The sequence below is a fragment of the Pezoporus wallicus genome, unplaced genomic scaffold, assembly GCF_028554395.1.
Source record: "Pezoporus wallicus isolate ANWC-B61680 ecotype Strahan unplaced genomic scaffold, APGP_CSIRO_Pwel_v1 contig_4309, whole genome shotgun sequence".
Taxonomy (NCBI): domain Eukaryota; kingdom Metazoa; phylum Chordata; class Aves; order Psittaciformes; family Psittacidae; genus Pezoporus; species Pezoporus wallicus.
The window spans coordinates 1,109,564-1,128,900 of NW_026638191.1; the positions used below are offsets into that span (position 1 = coordinate 1,109,564).

General features: G+C 42.2%; 1 protein-coding gene and 1 long non-coding RNA gene across 5 annotated transcripts in view; one reads left to right on the forward strand and one right to left on the reverse strand.

Moving 5' to 3' along the window:
- The window catches only part of HTR4 (5-hydroxytryptamine receptor 4), a 130,781-nt gene extending 120,870 nt beyond the window's left edge, over positions 1 to 9,911 (forward strand). Inside the window, exons 7-8 of one of the 4 annotated variants that reach the window (XR_008972218.1) lie at positions 8,516 to 8,755; positions 9,620 to 9,911. Coding sequence is in view for 2 of the 4 variants with exons in the window: in XM_057409834.1 (XP_057265817.1) it covers positions 8,516 to 8,603 (88 nt within the window). In the remaining 2 variants the exon portion in view is untranslated. Of the gene's footprint in view, positions 1 to 6,771; positions 7,099 to 8,515; positions 8,817 to 9,619 lie in introns of those variants that run through there. The other 3 variants (XR_008972219.1, XM_057409834.1, XM_057409837.1) reach the window with 3 other exon arrangements.
- LOC130599401 (uncharacterized) lies at positions 5,571 to 9,040 on the reverse strand. The gene is made up of 3 exons (XR_008972220.1): positions 8,914 to 9,040; positions 8,085 to 8,346; positions 5,571 to 6,430 (listed from the first exon to the last, which is right to left on the reverse strand). It is a non-coding gene; the product is annotated as an uncharacterized LOC130599401 (long non-coding RNA).
- Positions 9,912 to 19,337: the final 9,426 nt, after the last annotated feature.

The window sequence follows — 19,337 nt, forward strand, 5'->3', positions numbered from 1 at the left end:
TGCTTGATTGGGAACACACAAGAGACAAACATTAAGTGTATCATCTCTACAAAGTTAGACGGAAATATATCTGATATTTGGGGGAGGACTCTTCGAGCAGTTTTCACTGTGCTTTCTGAGTTCATGCACTCTTTTTATATTCATTGGTTTCTCACACATTTAGATGAGAGATTCTCTTTGAATTGACTTCTGTTGGACAAAGCAGATCACAGGGAGTCATGTGGAGGTGCAGTGAAAGACCTATCTTTATTAAACTCACCTTTGATAAAACGCTGGTCTCCTCTGGCTTGCAGGTCAACCAGATGCAGCACAAAGATGATACACAAAAGCTTAAACCTTATTGCTAGGAAATCCTGCAAGTATCTTGCTCATCTCAGAAACAGGAAGAAATGAGAAACCCACAAAGAAAAATCAGGAGCTATTCATCCTGGAAGTATTAGATCTATTGCTAGCTTTGTAACATTGAATATGAAACTCATTTACATTGTTCTGCAATGTTGATATGTATCAATAAAACAGAGCAAGCTTGTAATTTCTGCTTCCATTTTGCCACAGTAATCATGTTGTGTAGGTAGGGGGTATTCTTATCCTGCTATAATGATTTTCTACTGATGGCCAAATGTGGAAGTTCACTTTAGTGGCTGGAAGCATGAGTCATTCAGCTCAGAGACTGCATTTATGAGAAAGCTTTTAATTTTATGGAGTCTATGAACCTGGTAATGGTGAGAGGGACAATTCTGTACTGGCCTTTTGAAAATTAAAATCAAATGTTTCATCAAAATACATTTAATTTGGATTGTGTGTTTGGATTTTTTCAGCAGGAAATGAGAACAAAACAACATCTTTTGCTCTCATTGCATTTTGGCATTTTGTGTATTTAAGATTTAAATTTTCCTCTTTCAAATTGAAAAATGTCACAGATTATAATATCAAATTCCAGGGTTTCTTGGATTTTATGTTGACACCCCTCTCAGTTTTGACTGTTTCCAAAGATTTCCCAGTTTTCAAAAATGTCAAAAACATCTTTTCAGGGAGACAACAGCATCGTCATCTTTATCCTTAGCTCCTGTGACCCTGAAAGGCACTCCAATGGCACAGGCTCTTTCCTGCTGTTCTAGAAAACATGTCCAAGTTTATTCCTGGCCCACTGTGATTCAAGGTGCTCTGTGTGAGCTTTCTTGGGCACATCGATCATAGATACAGTTAAATAATGATACCAACCAGAAACCATACTGCATTTAATGATATCTCTATCGTCTACAGGGAATCATTTACTATGGCTTAGTGATTGCCATAAAATACAGAATTAAAAGACTGTTTTCTACCTGCTCCTGGAACAGGAATAAAGTAAGCAGATGCATCACTGTCTGGAATAACTAACAAACAGTCATCTTAAGCTGTTCTCTCGTTCCCTTTCTTTTATAGTGCATTTATGAATTATGTTGTTTGCATTTATAATTATGGAACTGAACAGACGGTGGAAGGCTTATTTCAGAATGATGTGTTCATTAAAATAACCTACTCTGCTCTGCCAAATGATTGTTAACCATAAACCCAATTGGACATTGAAGAGAGTTATTTATTCTTTTTCTGTAAGTCCATCAGAAAAAAATGGGGCTTTGTGAAATGGACGCGATAGTAAGTGTGAAGCTACAATAGTGTTGCATACATCCCAGATAGGAAACCGCAGAGGAGTTTGGCAGCTGTGACTTAAAGGAAGAGAAAGATAAATTGTGGACCAACACAATTTTCAAATCTAAGAAAAGCTTAAATTCTTTATTCAATTTGGAAGCTCAATTCCACTTAAAACATGGCTCCAGACAGCTTCTACCTATGTGCAAACTCTTCCTATGGTCTATCGTCATTACGCAGTTGAGTACAATAATGGTAGATTCCATTATTAAAATGGCACTCTCTGCTCAACAAAGTGTACATCTTCACAGTTTATCACTTACAAGTACCACTTACTCTTACATAGTAACATCTTGTCTTTCTCTAGTCCCAACAATTCTACTGGGTGCTTCTGCAAATAACAAGATGTTATTTGCTTCGTAGTGTAACTGGGAGTATTCATCACCTATTTGCCTTCCTTCTTGGAAATCCTATTATACTGGCTTCACTTTTCAAGCTTCAAGTGTGTGATAGATCTGGAAACAATTCTTTTCATTTCAACTCCTTTGCAATATTTTATATCTGAGACCTCCTGCCCCACTATTTTTACATCAAGACTTAAGGATCTGATCTGAGCACAGGTGAAAGCAGAGGCACAGTGTCAAGATTTCTTTGTTCAGATTGAAGGAATCTCTGCTTCTCCAGTTCTGGACATTATCCAGGCTCTGATTCCTGGCCCTCAAATCTCCTTATGAATATGTTCTACCCAGGCTACCCCAAGATGCCACTTGTGGCAGATCATCATTCAGTGGGCAGTCTGAGGGCTGTGCCACTGGTGAGCTGCTCAGAAAAAAGGCTACAGCACTCCTATGCCTTAAAGCTTTGCTCTTCTGCACCAAAGCAACTGGCATCTCTTGTACCCCACAGCTGTGGCACAGCCATGGAGTCACCAGAATTTTGCAGGCAGAACTCAGGGGAAGCAGTGGAGAATGAGATGCAAAGGTGCAGGACTCCTGTCTGCCTCCCTGAGCCTGCTGGGACCAGAACCAAAGGAGGGAGGAATGGGAGAACAGTGGAAAAAAAATATTGGGTTCATTAAGAATAACCAGAAATATTTGTGTTTTCTGGGTTGCCTCTGCAACCATTGTCACTACCTTCGAAGGTGCAAACTGGCTGTACAAAAGCTGTTACTAAGAAGTTTTCTGGGGTCCTGGGGTAGTTTCTAGTTGGATATGAAGGAAGAAACATGTTCTGAAATGTTTCACTTGGAGTGCTGGCAATCAACAACTGGAGCAAGGAGAAAACGAAAGAGGCAGCACTCAGATGAGTGCTCACTCATGCAAAATTGCCAGTAATGCAGTGGTTAGATCAGTCACCTTGAGAAAAGGCAGAAAAAGGCCTTGAACATGAATTGGGGGCTGCTCTGTTTTGAGGTTTTTTATCTTTCTGTCTCATGAGAAGTTGCAGACTTGCTTCACATCAGAAACGGGAAAATATTTGAAACTGTGGCAATTTTGGGGGAGCGAGAAAAGCATTTCTTGTACCTCTGATTTTAGCTTGAAACTCATTATTTTTGATCTAGCAAGTAAGTCTCTATAAGTGCATGTTTCTCCGATGCTCTGACCTCCATTAAACGTCCACTACAACCCATTAAATCTCCTAATTGTAAACTAAATGAGCCTGTAGGTTTTTTCAGGGATGCATTGTCTCCAAAATGAGCTTGCCAGAGCTCAGCACAACAGATTTCTCCTCAGTTTGGACTGCAGCGCGCCACTGTCAGGGAAACATGAATGGATTTTGACTTTTTTAGAGTTTCACTTTTGTTTAACGCTGGGTTTGATTTGAAATCTTTCATTTGGAATGAAAGCAGTTGGCAAAAAGAAAGTTAAACTAAAAATATTAATTTTCACGAAAACAGCAACAAATTGCAGTGCCTTTACAGAAAAATTCTGCTTGGCATTTTTACAGAATTATTGGGGTTTGATTGTTTTTTAAAGACAAATTCATAGAAACTGGCACAAACTCGGGCAAATTTCCAGTACCACAAAACCTCCACATTTATTTCTTTACTTATTATTTCAAATTTTCAATAATGCCACAGTTAAAACTTGCTCCTTGCCTGACTCTGCCTGAATTCCCTGCACCAATCCAGCAGGGAGTCATTAATGAACCACCAGCTGCAAACCCCAAATCCCAGGACAGGAATGTCTGAGGGCTGCAGTTTCATTTCAGTTTGGGGCAATTTTCCTGAATTATGTGAGTGTGGGGCTAGTAGGAGACTCTCACAGGTAGAGCATCTATAAGGTCACTGGTATGGCCAGTGGTGGAGGATATTACAGACTTCAAATGATTTAGTGTGAGCAGCTAAGAACAGTACTTACTTGAAATAATTTTATACAAGATTTTTCTCCTCTATTCTTTATTTAGAAACTCTGTCATTAACTATCCCGCATTTATAATATAAAGATTATCAAAAAGATTTGCCAGTACAATGAAACTTGGTGCTTATCAGCTTTGTGTATGATTTATGTCTAATCCCCAGACTTTGCAGCCATTTGTGTACCCAGCTGAGACCCAGGCTATCCTGGCAGTATCAGTAACACATACATACCCATCCACCTACTTCTGCAGCAACACTGACCTCTTGATGTCTGAACATGTGTGCAAACTCTCTTTTCTCCCTGGTGACAATGTGTCATTCATTTTCCTGGCAGAGGGGCAGTGGATTTAGGTGGCTAAAGTCCCAGGGAACAGCAAGTTAACAGCTCCCTGTATCCACACCAAAAGACAAACCCTTCCCAGCCCAGCCCAGGGACAGATGCAGAGCCTCACCTCAGTCTCCAGTGAATGTCAGGACAACAGGAACCACCTTCTGCCAGTTCAGAAATGGAAGTAATTAATAATATAAGCAGGTGTGTTACTGAACTGAGAGCAGACAGCTGAGCATCCCCAGTGGCCTGGGATGGCTGCAGCTTCCTACAGCAATTCACCTCCATTCCACCTGAAGTCTTTGCTGTGCTTCCACAGTCGTAGGCATTCATTTTGTTCATTTTTCCTCTGCTATTACTATGGCCCTTTAGGTAAAATAGTTTCTCCTGCCAGGGTTAAAGGGACAGAGGCTGCTGGGGGAATGCTAAGCCAAGCGTTTGTTCAGAGGCTTTGGGAAGTGCAGGGATTCAGGTGTAGCTGGGAAAGGCTGCCTTTGCTCTCAGTTTATTAATGAGCAGTACCTTTTAATGCGATCCAAACCCTCACAGTTTCTGTACCTGCGAGGGGCACCTTGCCCTTTGCAGCAGCCACCAGGACTGACTGCCCACAGGCTGATGACCTTGGGTTTGCAGGGAGTTTAGGAAGGATGGACATGAGTGGTCAGAGCAAGGACTACCATTAAAAACCAGGGGTGTAATCCACAGGTAAACCAGCTGCAGAAGTGCAGGCTGGGCTTCCCCAGCACTTCTGGTGCAGAGGAGCTGTGGGTATGTGTAACCAGCGTAGGCAGCTTTACACAGATACTGCAAGCATGAAGGGCTGGTAGGAAGCATTTTTGGGAAAGACCAGATACCTTCCAATTCCCATCCATTCACTGCTGTCCAAAGAGTCCCAGGCACCATCTCCAGACAGAGGCTCCCTTCTGGAAACTGGACCACTGGCTGCAGGCTGTGGGACAGGGGTGGCACACACTCCATCAGGGTATTGCTTCCCCTCCTCCTGGTCATGCTCTGCCAAGGAAATGGATGCAGTTAGGTTTTGTGCTCAGAGCCAGGAGCCCCAAATTGCACTGCCTTCCAGTAGACAAGCATGATCCTGGGGGACAAAGCTGGATGCCAGGGATTTGCCCATCAGGAGAGGGCTAAGTAGGGATGTCAGGCTCTGTGAAAACCAGTGACTAATTTTCATTAGGAAGCCAAAGACCAGCAATTTTTTTGGCTTTGCTTCCTCAACAAGCTGTGCAAGTCGGTGTGTGGGACAGCTCTGCAGGGAGCAAAAGTGGAGAGATCACAAACAGCTGCTGCATCCCCTTGATGTTTTCTCCTCTGCTCTCTCCAAGTTCCCAGGATAATGCTGGAGTTCCTTGTTCTGGTCGTGGGTCTACAGAGGGTAAACCCACACAGCTCCCCTCTGCTGTGCTGAGAGCTAATTCAACCAGTTAATTAAAGAGTCCATTGGACTGTCAGAAGCAGCAGGAGATGCAGAAGCAATTATCTCCAAATTGGTCATCATCACAATTAAAGTACCATTTGGCAAGTATGTGAATAGCCTGCAGCAGGGTCCCTTTATAGGTAGTAATGCCTTTTCATTATTGGGCTTTATTGCTGGGTGGTGGTGGTTACAATCTGGGTAAAGCTGTCAAGTGAAATGACAGAAACGCTCACCCCCAGTTCTGGGAGGAGTTGGTTACCGGGGGCAGAAGCAGCCTGGGATGCTATCTGTAATTCAGTTTGGTAGCTTAACATGCCGGTGTATACAAATCCCATCGAAGGAACTCATTAGGCGGGAAAGCAGAGCAACTAATTTGCTGCCCATAATTTATTTAATGCATTTAAACCTTTTTCATTTTTTTCCTGCTCACATATTGTGGCTTCCTCAGCTGTTTTCAATACTCAAACCTACTTGATAAATTCATCTTGAAACATTCAGCCCACACATGCAAGGTCCGAGTGTTGTGTTCTTCTTCTGGTCAGTAAGATAAATCTCAGGGTGCTTGGCTTCTCTGCTGGGTGGGATTTGAGGCATTTTAGCTGTGTGTTCCTCTAGGTGAGGCAAAAATGAGTGCAGCTTTGCTTTCTCTTTGAAGCTTGCTTCCCTTAGATACTGATGCCTGAAAAATTAATTGTGTTTTCAGAGAGTAGATCAGTTAGGATGTGATGGTGTGAAAAAAAAAAGCAGGCCTGTTATAATCCTGTCTTTTATCCAACACTAAATTGGTGCCCTGTAGCTGGTGGGTAGCTTTGAAGGGGAAAACTACAGTATGTGAAAACAATGCTGGCAGCACAAACCCCTGCCAGCAGAGGATTCCTGTAACAGTTTCTTGGAGGTGCTGGTAAGATTTTTAGGAATGATGTGCCAGCGCCAGAGCAAGACATCACCCCTGCAGTGTAGCCGTCGCACCCTGCATATGAATGCTCTTTCCTCCTCTCCTATCGTCCTCTTTCCCCACAGGGTAAACAGCTGGAATTGTTGAGCTAACTGCCAGAGGCTTCAGACTGACACTTTGTGCCACATGAGACCCTGGGACACCTTAATGACTTCTTTTTAGCTTAATGCATCTTTGTACCAAATGGCATCTCCTGCTAAATTGCTGATCTTGCACAACTGTTTTCTGACTACTGCAGAAGAGGAAGAAGAAGAAAGGTTTGGCTCTATGGATATCCTGTACGAAGTCAGCTTTCAGTGCCTGTCTGTTGTGCTTCTGAGCAAGTCCTGAGTTGCTCTGAACTATGTCTGCCTTGTTCACAGGGCAGGGGGTATCCTGGCTCTCATCCTTTGTAACACTGTTTGTAGCAGACCATGCTAGAGGTCTCTCTGCTGGATGGCCTCACACAATGTGCCATGTCTGACTTGCTATATAGAATTAAAATTTCATTATGACTTGTATGCTTCATGGTCATCTGATAGGAGTGTCTGTTCAGTGTTAGATGCAAAATGTCTTTTCTTGTTTCTTACATCAAGTCTGTATCTTGTCGGTAGAATTAGCACATTTATTGAAAGTTATGATCATTATTTGAAGTGATGGAGTACTAAAAGGGGGATGTTCCGTGGATATATCTGCACATACAGACATCTGCATTAAGGCAGCCTAGCTTGACCATCCAGCATCCAGCAGTACATTAGAGGGTAGATTCCTCCAGGTATATTCACCAGGGAAACCCAGACAGGCAGTACAGTTTATACCCTGGCTTTCATTTTGAGTCCATTGCTGATCTACTGGAATTAATGGATAAGTCATTTGTAGGATCTTCAGATCATCTACTTCAGACATTTCAGTGGCTTGTAAGCAGCTTAATTAGGAGCCTAAGTCCCAAGAATAGTCAATGGAGAAAGAGATGCATCCAGATAATTAATACCAAATAAACTGATGTCGTAGGATCAGTTTTTGCATATGTAGACAATGAGGAGTTCCTGACCTTTTCTCTAATGATTATTCAATCAGATCCTGAGGCTGACAATGCTTCTGCTAACAGCAGAACAGGTATATTCTTCTATTTATTTTCTTAGGTTTTTTTTTTTTTTTTTTAATGTTGATTGGGATGCAGATATTTCAGGTATGTCTTAGACATTTGTTACTAAGAGAAACCATACGTCTACATCTCTAAACACTCAGGAGAGGAAAGTCCTAACATACACCTGATTCCCCCAATAGGCGTTTGGACTAGGGAAAGGTATATGCATCACATGATACCTCCCAAGGACATAAGACCTGAAGAGCACTGGTAAGTGCTGTATTTAGTAAGACAATACTAGAGACTACTTACTCTTGTAAGTGGAAATGCTCTGAAATGTTGGTCTTCATCTCAAGTATTCACTTTCCAAGTTAGTCTCAAATGATCCTTGACATGCTTGTACTGAAGACATTAACTGAAGTTCCTGTAGCTTAGTTCGCCTGCAGAGGATCAGTGTTTCTTAGTTCTTCGGTCTGGTTCCCTCTCATTACCAGATGCACCTTAGATACATGAAAACCAACAGGTTCTTGGTTTTCAGCTATTGCCTTGACTGCATCAAACTGAAGATTTAGTCCTGTCATGGAACAAAGTAGGGATTCACATTTGCTTGATGTGGGATGTGGATATCTGTAAGATGTACTGTCTCTTAAGATGTACTTCAGGGTTTTTAAGAATTCATTTTACGTAAGCTTATCCTTTTAACTAGCATAAACAAATTGTTCTTTATGTTTTTCCACTTTCAGGTACACTGTTTTACATAATGGGCATCATCAGGAACATGAGAAGCTTCCCATCCACAATGACCCTGAATCCCAAGAGTCCTGTTTCTAGTCACAGTCCTAGACGAGGAATAGCTCAGCTGAAGGGACAGATTCCTTTAGGATAACCAAAGGATTCATGGACAGCAGGACTTCATGAAAACTTATTCACCTGCATTGTCATGGTGCCTCCACCCCTGACTTCACATGAATATCCAGCTGCATGTAGGTAGATTGATGGGGGCATGGGAAGGTACATGAACAGAATGGCTGAGGAGGCTTTCCTGTATCTGCACGGACAGCTGGCTATATGACTGTCTCAGAGCCTTACTCCAGGAGTGAGCTGATATCTGTCAATGTAAGGAAACAACACAGATACAAACCACCCAGTGCATGGACATGGGCTTCCGTTATTCCTTTCCAGCTGCCATCTGTGCACAAGCCATTTCTGTTCTGTGATATGACCTAAAAGATTGCAAGTTCTGGGTAAAGCCCTAACACAATGTGAGACCAAATACCCGCTTTATCTGTGCAAGACACTGCCCAGCGGTGACTGGATACTGTCAGGAGAGAAACATCACTGTTTTCTTTAGCAAAATAAGAGGAAGTGTTTGCCCTTTGATTACAGTTACTGGTAAAAGGTCAGCACGAGCTGCTGATTCACCCTACCCTTCAGAGCTTTCTTTGTAAATGCTTTACTGTGCTTCCTGGCCAAATTCTTTGATAGAAGACTCATTGAGCATAAATAGTGCCTGACAAGCTGCAGTGGGACCTACAGGACATTTCACTGCTAACAGAAGTCTCTACAAGCACTGTTTCAATCCAGCCCAGCTGCTAAAAGACAGCAGCCATCCTCTACCATTCAGAGGCCAGTGAAAGTGATGTGGCCCTCAAAGCCAGAGATATCCTCATCTGAGCAGACTTTTGGCATTCTTACTGAGAAGAAAGGTTGGCCAAGAGACAGAGTCAGTCTGTAATAGATCACCAAGTGCCATCTTGAAAGTTACACCATCTAAAAAGCTGCATTAAGAAGATAGACTATTTGTGTTTTCCATCTTTATTTTTCTATTTGTTTCTGTTCTCTTCCAGTTGAAGTGAGAAGTTTCAAGACTTTCAAATATCCTCATATGCACACCTCTGTTTGCAAAGATCTCAGTCTTTAGCTGCTTCCTGCATGTAGATGTTGCTATGTTCCTTGTGAGCTGCTTCCACCTTTGCATGGAAAGGGTAGGCAATACTGTAGACTTCACAACTTTGGGAAGATGATATTCATGCAGTGGGAAGTATGCAGGATGAAGACTACGAGCCTCTACCCTTTTTAGATGAAGATCTAACCCAGAGATGTCACCCTGGGCCTAGAAAATAAAATCGTACTTTGTTATATTGTGTAATCATGTACAGATATTTTTAATGTAAAAAGAAATGGTGACATTATTTATTATTTTTTATCAGGAATGTGGTTTTTTTTTCATTAAAAGCTTCTAGACCCAGGAGCTTAACATTATATGTATTATTATTTAGTAATATTTCTGTTGCTATGTGACAGGTATTTACTGTAAAACAAACAAATCCTGCTTTGAACAAAAATGTTGCTCAGTAGGAAACAAAGATGTGCATGGTAAGAGCACCTGGCTTCCTAACCATGGTGTCTGACTTCTTTAAACACTTCTTCCAAACAAAAGTTGCTGACAAAGCTTTACATAATATTCCTTTAGGATTCAGAAGGACACTGGGCAGAAACAGCTCTAATGAGAAGACAGACACTTACCAATGCAGAAAATCGCTAGCGGTTAGAAAGAGACAAACTACTGGTGTTTGTGGTTGTAGATGCCAATGGGAAGAACATGAGCTGTTTGAAAAGATATGGTGAGATAGTTTGAACCAATTCCTGGTTCACCATTAGGAACAGTTTGGCAATGATCTGTTTTTACACAGTTGTGTTTCCAAAAGAACTTGTTATCAGTTCAACTCTATTGTTGACACCAAAACAGAGCAGTGGGTGAAAAAATTGGCCATTATTGAAAGTCTGGAAAAAATCCATCCAGGGCCACTTCATTCCTATGATCTACATCTCTGTGAAACTCCTCCCATGGGGTTTTATCTGGATTTGGATATGCAGGACCGCAGGAGAGATTGTCTTGATTTCACCTCAAGTATCAAATTTCCTAAAGAAATCCTGGAAAAGCTTTTTTCTCTGTCCCTATTAAAAAGCATCAATATATTGGTGTGAAATTACTCAGTGATATGGAACCCGCAGCATGGGGATGCTACAGTGATGGTGTTCTTTGTTTCTGCTGTTGTCCCTGAAGTGTTTTCTCTGATATTTTTATGTGCTTTAGTAATATATCTCTTCTTAATTTAAAATGAACTTCTCAACATTGTATTTTACTCATGGGCAATGTTCAGAAGGCTCTATCAATGGGATCAGCAGCTCACTAGCCAAAATCAGAGAATCATAGAATAGTTAGGGTTGGAAAGGACCTTAAGATCATCTGGTTCCAACCCCCCTGCCATGAGCAGGGACACCTCACACTAAACCATGCCACCCAAGGCTCTGTCCAACCTGGCCTTGAACACCACCAGGGATGGAGCATTCACAACTTCCCTGGGCAACCCATTCCAGTGCCTCATCACCCTTACAGTAAAGAACTTCTTCTTTATATCCAATCTAAGCTCTGATAATCCAATCATCAAAAGCTCTGACAGAAAAGAAAGCCTCCAATTCTAAACACCATATTGGAATGAAATACTAAACACAAAAGGTCCATGTTCTGTGTCATCTCTGGCTAATTGCTCACTGAACTCAGTAAACCTGTCATGAATGACCTGGCGGCTCCTGCTGAATAAGTCAATAATCCTAGCAACGCTTCTGTGAACCCAGGAAATGGTGATGTCCATCATCATCTAGTGGAAAGTGTCTGTGCCCATGGCAGGGAGGTGCAACTAGATCATCTTTAAGGTCCCTTCCAACCCAAACTATTCTATGATTCTGTGATCAATAATATTAGAATTTCTATGGAAAAGAAGCTGTCCAATGGAAAGGACCCATACTCCATTTCCATTGCTAAAGGTAGCTGCTCCTGTAGCCTCTGGGTTCACCTTCTCATTGACCATTTTGGCTAGTGGTGTCAGAGTCTTTGCCTGTGCTGAATGATGTGTAATGCATTGGCTGTTTCTAAAAATAAAAAATCCTCTATGTACATTGCAGTAAATTCCAGCTCATGCTCATTTCTTGTACTCTTTTCACTCAAAATAGAAGATGCTACCAAGTAAGACTTCCCACCTGCCTCACAATATACTCAAACAGCTGTAACAGCAAGGGAGAATCTGGCACCATCACTCTGAAAATGCTGATGAGCTCTTGGGTCACCACACAAGTTCCTAATATTTATCTACCAGAACAGTCTCGCCTCCTCTTCCAAGTTCTCATGCACCAGCTATTTCTCCCCACACTTTTGCTTAGGTTGCTACTGAGCCCTCTTTCTCCCTTACCTGTGCTGTGTCCACCTCATCTCTTATTTCTCCACAGAGAGATGTCATTGCTATGGGATCATACTCAAGAGAGGTACCTGCACATGGGGAGTAGGATATAATTCTGTGTGGCTCTGTTTCCCCTAGTTTCCCAGTGAATTTGACAGAAAAAAGATGCTGCCTTTCCATCTCTTTCCTGCCGTCTCTCACAGATATGCTCTAATAACTGTGTATTTATTTCTTCACAGTACACCAGTACTCATGAGCACATTATCACACCATCACATTTATGGGCTGGTAACACTTGATATTTTTTTGAATGCAGTAAGCCTCAGAAGTGTTAGCATGATGCCTGCTGTAGCTGTTTTCTTGGACTACAACTGATTACACTTTTCCTCGCCAGAGGTAATGTGCTAGCAGAACAGCTAGCTAATAAGAAATTGGCTGGCTGGGCTTTTGCTAAACCGTCTTCAGGAGGCCAGTCTGTTGGCACAGTTGTATTTCCATATTTCTGTATTTTCCTAGGCTCCAGAAGCATTTCAGAGATCTTGCATGACATTTGATAGCAGGATGTGTGCCCAGATAAGCAAACCCAAAGATGGATTGAGGTTACTTGTGCTGGAATAGGGAAGGAGAGCAACAAGCTGACTGCTTCCAGAGGCAATTTAAAACCCAGCCTAACACTAAACCCATGGGCTATCTGACTTCAAGGGGGCCCTAGACAGTGTCAGGGTGCACAACACACCATGAAGTGAGCCATCCTTTCTATTAAGCAGCTTTTCATCTCTCTCATACCCAATTTATTCTGATAGAAACTAAGCCACAGCCATGCTACAAGTAAAATCCAGAGACATAATAAACATGTCACCAGTGGAAGCTGTGTTCAAAAAACAGAAGCTCCAACAAAGAGTGCAGAAGAGACCATACACTTTAATTAGCTGATGATCAACACTGTCTGGAGGGATGTGAAACAATAACTGGATGATACACGCTCTGTAAATGTCAGTCCTTGAGGCAGTCAGCAGCTGTGTTGCTTAGTGAGATGTATGGAGATATGGCTGCAGCCCAAGTGTACTAGCAGGTCATGCTCATAAACACCATGCAGACAGACAAACCCTTATGGGGAAGTATCCTTTTGACATTATCCTTCACAGCTCTTTCAACACTGAATATCTTTTCGGTTTTTAGTCTTGGAGAGGGCAATGAAAAGAGAAGAAATTGTATCTCAGCAAAACATTCAGAAAAATGGTTCCAAAAACTCTCAAAAGCCTTCCCATTTACTTCAGAAATGTAGTATGTGACCTGCTGCTATTGCAGGATCCGATGCCCATCCAAACACAGTAAGAAATGGAAATATTTACTACTATGGCTTAAAAACGAAGGCAACAGCTTCCATTTGCATTACACCAAGGTATGTTGCCTTTGTGCCTACACTCCAGTTGCAGTGTATTAGCATTGCTCAGAAGGGACTCACAGTGGAAACTGAGGGACAGTGTTACAGCTCAGGGGTATTTGTAGAAATGTGTAGGAAGCCCTTACTTGTTTCCCACCCACATAGTGCCTAGCCCCAATCTACATTTTCCACATTCAACTTGTTTGAAGGCTAAAGTCACCCCCCAGTCTCAACACAGAAGTGTATAGTTCAAAGAGAGGTCACACATGTGCAGAGGACTTGAGCAGAAAACCCAAACTGGGCACACTGAAATCCTCTTTCTCTATGCTCTGTTCTCTGTACGTTTCCAGTCACAAGCAGATAGCGGGGCGCATACAACTACCATTTGCTTATAGAGATACTGTCATATTAATAAGCTTAATTCATTACTGGTTATGATTTACTTACAATCATAGGAGCCCACACCTTGGCCTAGAATATCTACCTGAAGGAGTCACAGGTTCGAGAGTCACTGTGCTGATGGTTGAACTTGCAGAATGAGTCCAATCACAATGCAAAATGGACTTACATGAGCAGTAAAAACCATTCTTGGGGTCATCTTGATTCTGAGCAGCATGAGTCCCTCACTCCAGAGAGTCTCTTTTTCCAAACTTTGGTCCTCCATGAGTCTCTGTTATAAGAAAGGACACTTCAGGGAGAATGTATATTGGAAACATGTTAGGTAACCACTGAGAACTTGAATGTGAGTCAGAGCTGGGAGGGCTAAACGATACCTTGCCTTTGACTTCAGCACACTTTACAATGGCTTTTATTTTACCATGCCTTCTCCTACTGTCCCCTAAACAGGATCAAGAACTCTGTGAATAACCAGTAGCAGTGTATTAGTTGTACTTAAATGCTTTTGCGCAGCTCAAAATAACTCTCAATTTAGGTATTACTAAGAAATACCTTTGACCTAAAGATCATCTGATCACAGGATTGTGGCTTTTAGCATGAAATACACACAAAAAAAAAGTCTCTGCCCAGCAAAGATGAGGAAGAATCAAAAGGTATTTAAGGTATTTATTGGCATCGGCCTGACTGAGTAGTGTGCAACAGAACTAATCACCTGGGTCGAAATTGTGTCCATTCAATTCCTAGCACAGATGAAAAATACATAACAAAGCCAGTAAAATGATGGTTTCTTGGAGCAGGCAGCCCACGTATGGCAGACTCTTGAGTCATTCTGAAGAGTTTTCCTCACCCATCTTTGTAAATGCTAAAGCCAAGGAGAGCATTTTCTTTCTGTAACTGTCAACTTTAAATCCTTCATTAGTTTAGGATTCAATCTTCTTCTCTGCATCAGATTTTCTGAGGCATCTCTGAGTACTATCATGCCAAAGGCAATGAATCTGTTGTTTTTTTTCTACTAATATGAACTGAATAAAAATATACAAAAGCTTTGTTTTCTTTCAATTTTTATATAGCTTAAATCTCTTAGAATTCAAAACAATCATATTCATTCAGCATCTTATAGATTTACCTTATAACAGGAACTTTGTCACCTAATTATAAAACCAGATACAATTTAATTAGAATTTACCCAATATTGGAGTTCCACTACTTGTTAAACTGAGCTGAAATTGCCTTTGCTATTAGGAAATCCAGATTTCCTGTGAAGCATATGCTTATTACTTAAATGATTTCAAAGATTTGGCAGAAGAGCTTAACATTGTTTTAGTGTACATTATTTGACAATTTACAGAATTCTGTCTTTTAAAATTATTTGTATTGATCTTCTGATCTTCTTCTTTTTAATCCATCATTAAAACCCCCCAAAGAAACCCTAAATATCTTTCCTGGATGTCCTGGGTTCAGCAGTAGCAGTCATCTTTTCTCCTTCTTAGTAGCTGGTGCAGTGCAGTTTTTGACTTTCAGCCTGGGAACAGCACTGATAACACCAATGTTTTCAGTTGTTGCTCAGTAATGTTTACCACGACCAATGACTTTTTCAGTCTCATGCTCTGCCAGGGAGAAGGGGAAGCCAGGAGGAAGCAGAGACAGGACACCTGACCCAAACTAGCCAAAGGGGTATTCCATACCACAGCACGTCATGCCCACTATATAAACCTGGGGGTAGTTACCTAGAAGGCCCAGATTGCTGCTTGGGTCAGGCTGGGTAATGGTAGGCAGGTGGTGAGCAGCTGTACTGTCTCCCCTCGTTATTTCAGTTATCAGTATTATTATTGGTGGTGGTAACAGTGGTTTTGTATTATACCTTAGTATAATAAGAGGGAAAAAAAGGGGGGAATAAGCGAGAGGCTGCGTGGTTCTGAGTTACCGGCTGGGCTTAATCCATGACACTGGACCACAACAGAACGGGAATGCAGCGCTAGCTGATGCTCCTTATACAACAGCTGTAGTGCCAAGGTCTGTTTCTCTAAGAGATACTGTGAAAGGGGCTGCTTAATCCTCTGGGACAAGAGGAAAATGCATTTCCTTGCTGGGTAAGTATCACAGTTGACTTCCTTGAAGCTTTCTTCCAAGTCAAGATTAAGGAGGCCCCAAATGAGGACCTCCAGCTGGCATAAGGGGTACTTCAGTCAGGCAACGATCCAGAATATCAGAACTAAATCCCTTTGCAGCAGCCTCAGTAATGAATCTGTTTTCATATTCCTGACAGCTGAATCCCACCCACCAAACACATCTCTTGACATAATGAGTATCTGAAAGGGCTGTCAAACCATATCAACTATCATCTTTTTATCACTAATCTCTAAATCCAACCCTATTCAAGGGCACCCCTCTATCTGTGAAAAACAGAAAACACAAAGAAGAGTCTAGAGCGTTATTGCAACAACTACTGCCAGTGATGGAACAACAGCTATTAACCCAGAGATTACTTTAAAAACTACATAGATTAACACAGATATGTTTATTCCATACCAGTTTCCATGACTGTGCCCCACTATGACATTTGATCTTTACTCTCTTTGAAAGAGTTCACTTGCTACTACCTTTACAGCCCTCAGTGGGAGTCCCAAGATCATTATTGGTAATCATCTTCACACAGATATTCAAGCTGTGAACATGTGTGCTCCTCTTGCATAAGCTTAGAGCAGCCAAGAGAGGCGAGTTTTCTAGCCCTGAGAGCCTACATCGAGCTCTGCGTCGCCGGCTTGGCTCCCTGTGGACAGTCTCACTCAAGAGTACAACTTATTTCCCATTTCAAACTGCCAGATTTTCTACCCTTTGCTAGACCAAGCATGTTTAAACCGAAAGCCTCCACTTGCTTGCTCCCTTCCTTGCTCAACTGACAGGCTGGAAAGAGGAGTGCAACAAAGCCAGAGTCCAACTTTAGTATAAAATTGGATTTTTTGTACCTTTTTGCTCCTGGAGAAGAAACAGATTGAGACATAGATGAGGAGATTAATCTACATCAGGAAATACCCTTGAGCAGAAATCCACCTTTGCAGACATCATACCAAAGGAAGTAGAAGTTTTTCCCTGCAAACAGAAAGCTGATGATTTTGTTCTATAACAAGTCTGCAATGGAGAACAGTTATCTCAACACCTTATGACTGTTGATGAACTAATGGAAACTCTTCAGATTTGGCTGTCCTGTTATCACATGCAGTGCACACAGATACATACAAATGCCCTGTCTTCCCCCAGACAAAGGATTACGTTTGAATTGCTTGAACTAGTAATTCAGAGCAGAAATCACGTGCACGGCAGGAGTCTGTAGCTGCTTCTAACACATTGAAGAGCTTAGAGACTGGTAGGTGGCAAAATTCTTACCTCTATCAACTCCTTATACCTTTTCCTCAAATAAAAACCTTCAAAATCCTTTTCTTTCCAAAACCCATACACTGATTTTGTCTTTCTCCAAAATCAGAGAAAAAAAAAGCAAGAACCAGCATACTGCCCATCTCTGAGACATGATGTCTTGTGCTCCTCTCTCCATAGTGCTCACACCTCAAACATGCTTTCTGCTTTATCTATTTACCTTATACACTTTCTATTTAGATGACATTTCTCAGGCACTTGAGGTACTCACAGCCATGATTACATCTTTCCAGATGAACTGTTATCAACACCAACTTGCTGTGGGGAAAGTGAATCACAAAGCAGTTCAAGCACTTGCCTGCAGTGGCACAAGTCATCTCAGACTCACTTTCCAATGGGCCAGTACCTGCCTTCGGCCAGCTGAATTAGGCCTTGGAAATACTTCTTTCTCTTCACTGACTGTAAGAGGAGACCCCTGCCACTACTGCATCTGCACTACGGGCATATGAATCTGACAAAGGTATAACCCACCAAGGAAGCGTATTGCTGGCAAGGACTGTTAAATCAGAGCTAACCTAAGGAAGATAATCCTTCCTTCCTGTTCGATTCTTTCCCTGAAGCCACATGCACGGAAAGCACATGAGGAAGCAAGGGACAGAAATTACATAATCATATCAGAGTTTTGTTTGTCATTTTCCTTACCTATCAGATTCAATGTTTGCAAAGCTGCCTTTGAACTCCAGCAAACAGCTTGCTTTGATATCCAGATGCAAATCACTTTGATAAATGGGCTGTAAATGGATTTCATAGTTCATTCCAAAGCTGACACACAGTAAAGCTAAAAGCCCCAGCCAGAGTGTCCTCTGTTGTAGAAAGACAAACAGAGCAGCATCACTCAGCCATGTTATTTGCAGTGACAGCAGCCTGCTTCCCCTGCCAGGAACCAAGAGAGAGGTGTCAGACTGGACTTCAGTGTGAAGAGGAAAGCCTGTCACATTCAGACAGAAGTCATCTGGACTGCTTCCTGAGGGAAGTTTAACAATTAGGCAGTCCTCCACAGCTTAACATGGCAATTGAGTAATAGACTGACCAAAAAGGAAGCAAAATGGAGAGATGGGGAGAAGCTCAGACATAAAAGATCATATCCCTTCACAACCTGGAAGCTGCAAATCAGAATTGCTACAGCTTGGTATCTCTCCATCTACTTCTATAAATGTGGGGATAGTTTTCCAAACGGTATATAGGGTCTTTTGGAGATATATGTAGGAAATGAAACAGACATAAGGTATCACCTATTCTAGGTGCTGCCAACTTTCTTAAAAGAGATTGTTAACTGTGGCATTGTACAATACATACTACTTTTAAAAGTCTAAATATACTGTGTTGTACCTTTTTTGACCTCCTGCAATCAAGTTGCTTACGCACCAGCAAAAGGAAAGGAAGTGATTGATATGCATTTACTTTATCTAGAGCTCTGATAGAAGGGTATTTATTTATTTGTATCACCTGCTCTTTGCTGACGAGGAGGTCGAACCTGTGTCACCAGGACTCGCATCTCGCACAAGGAGTGAAAAGTGTGTCTGAAAAGAAAGTTCCATTTAAATTAAAACAAGAGAACGATTCTTGACCCCAAACGCCTTCACTCTAAACCTTATTTTCTCTTACGTAGTCAAAACTTTGCCGCCAGAACTCGCTAAATCCAATGGAACATTGCGGGAGCCCCCGCTGTACGCAGCCAGGGCTGCCGGGGCGCTCTGCGGAGTGGCAGCCCAGGCGGGCAGCGCCCCCTGCCGGCCGCCCGAGCAGCCGCCGGCCAGTTACCGGCACCCAGCCGCTGCTGCCAGAGCAAGTCCAGCAACAGCGAGGTTATAGATACGGGTCTGGCCGTTTCAGCGGGATTAGACTGGCAAACGGTCTCAACAATCCAACCTGGAGAGCTCAAACATGAACACCGGTTTGGTTCCGAGTCCTGCAAAGGAGATGTAACCCTCATGGGAAAAGATTTAGTGTAACGAGGAAATCTCAGAGATGGCCTAGCCCATGAGCAAAGGGGGTGTGGGTGAGGTTCGTGCTTCTTACCGGGTTTCAGCTCCCCTGCTCTCACAGAGCTGCTGGTGCAGTCATTCCTCTTCAGCTGACAGAATCAACAATTTGCAGAAGAGAACACGACTGCTG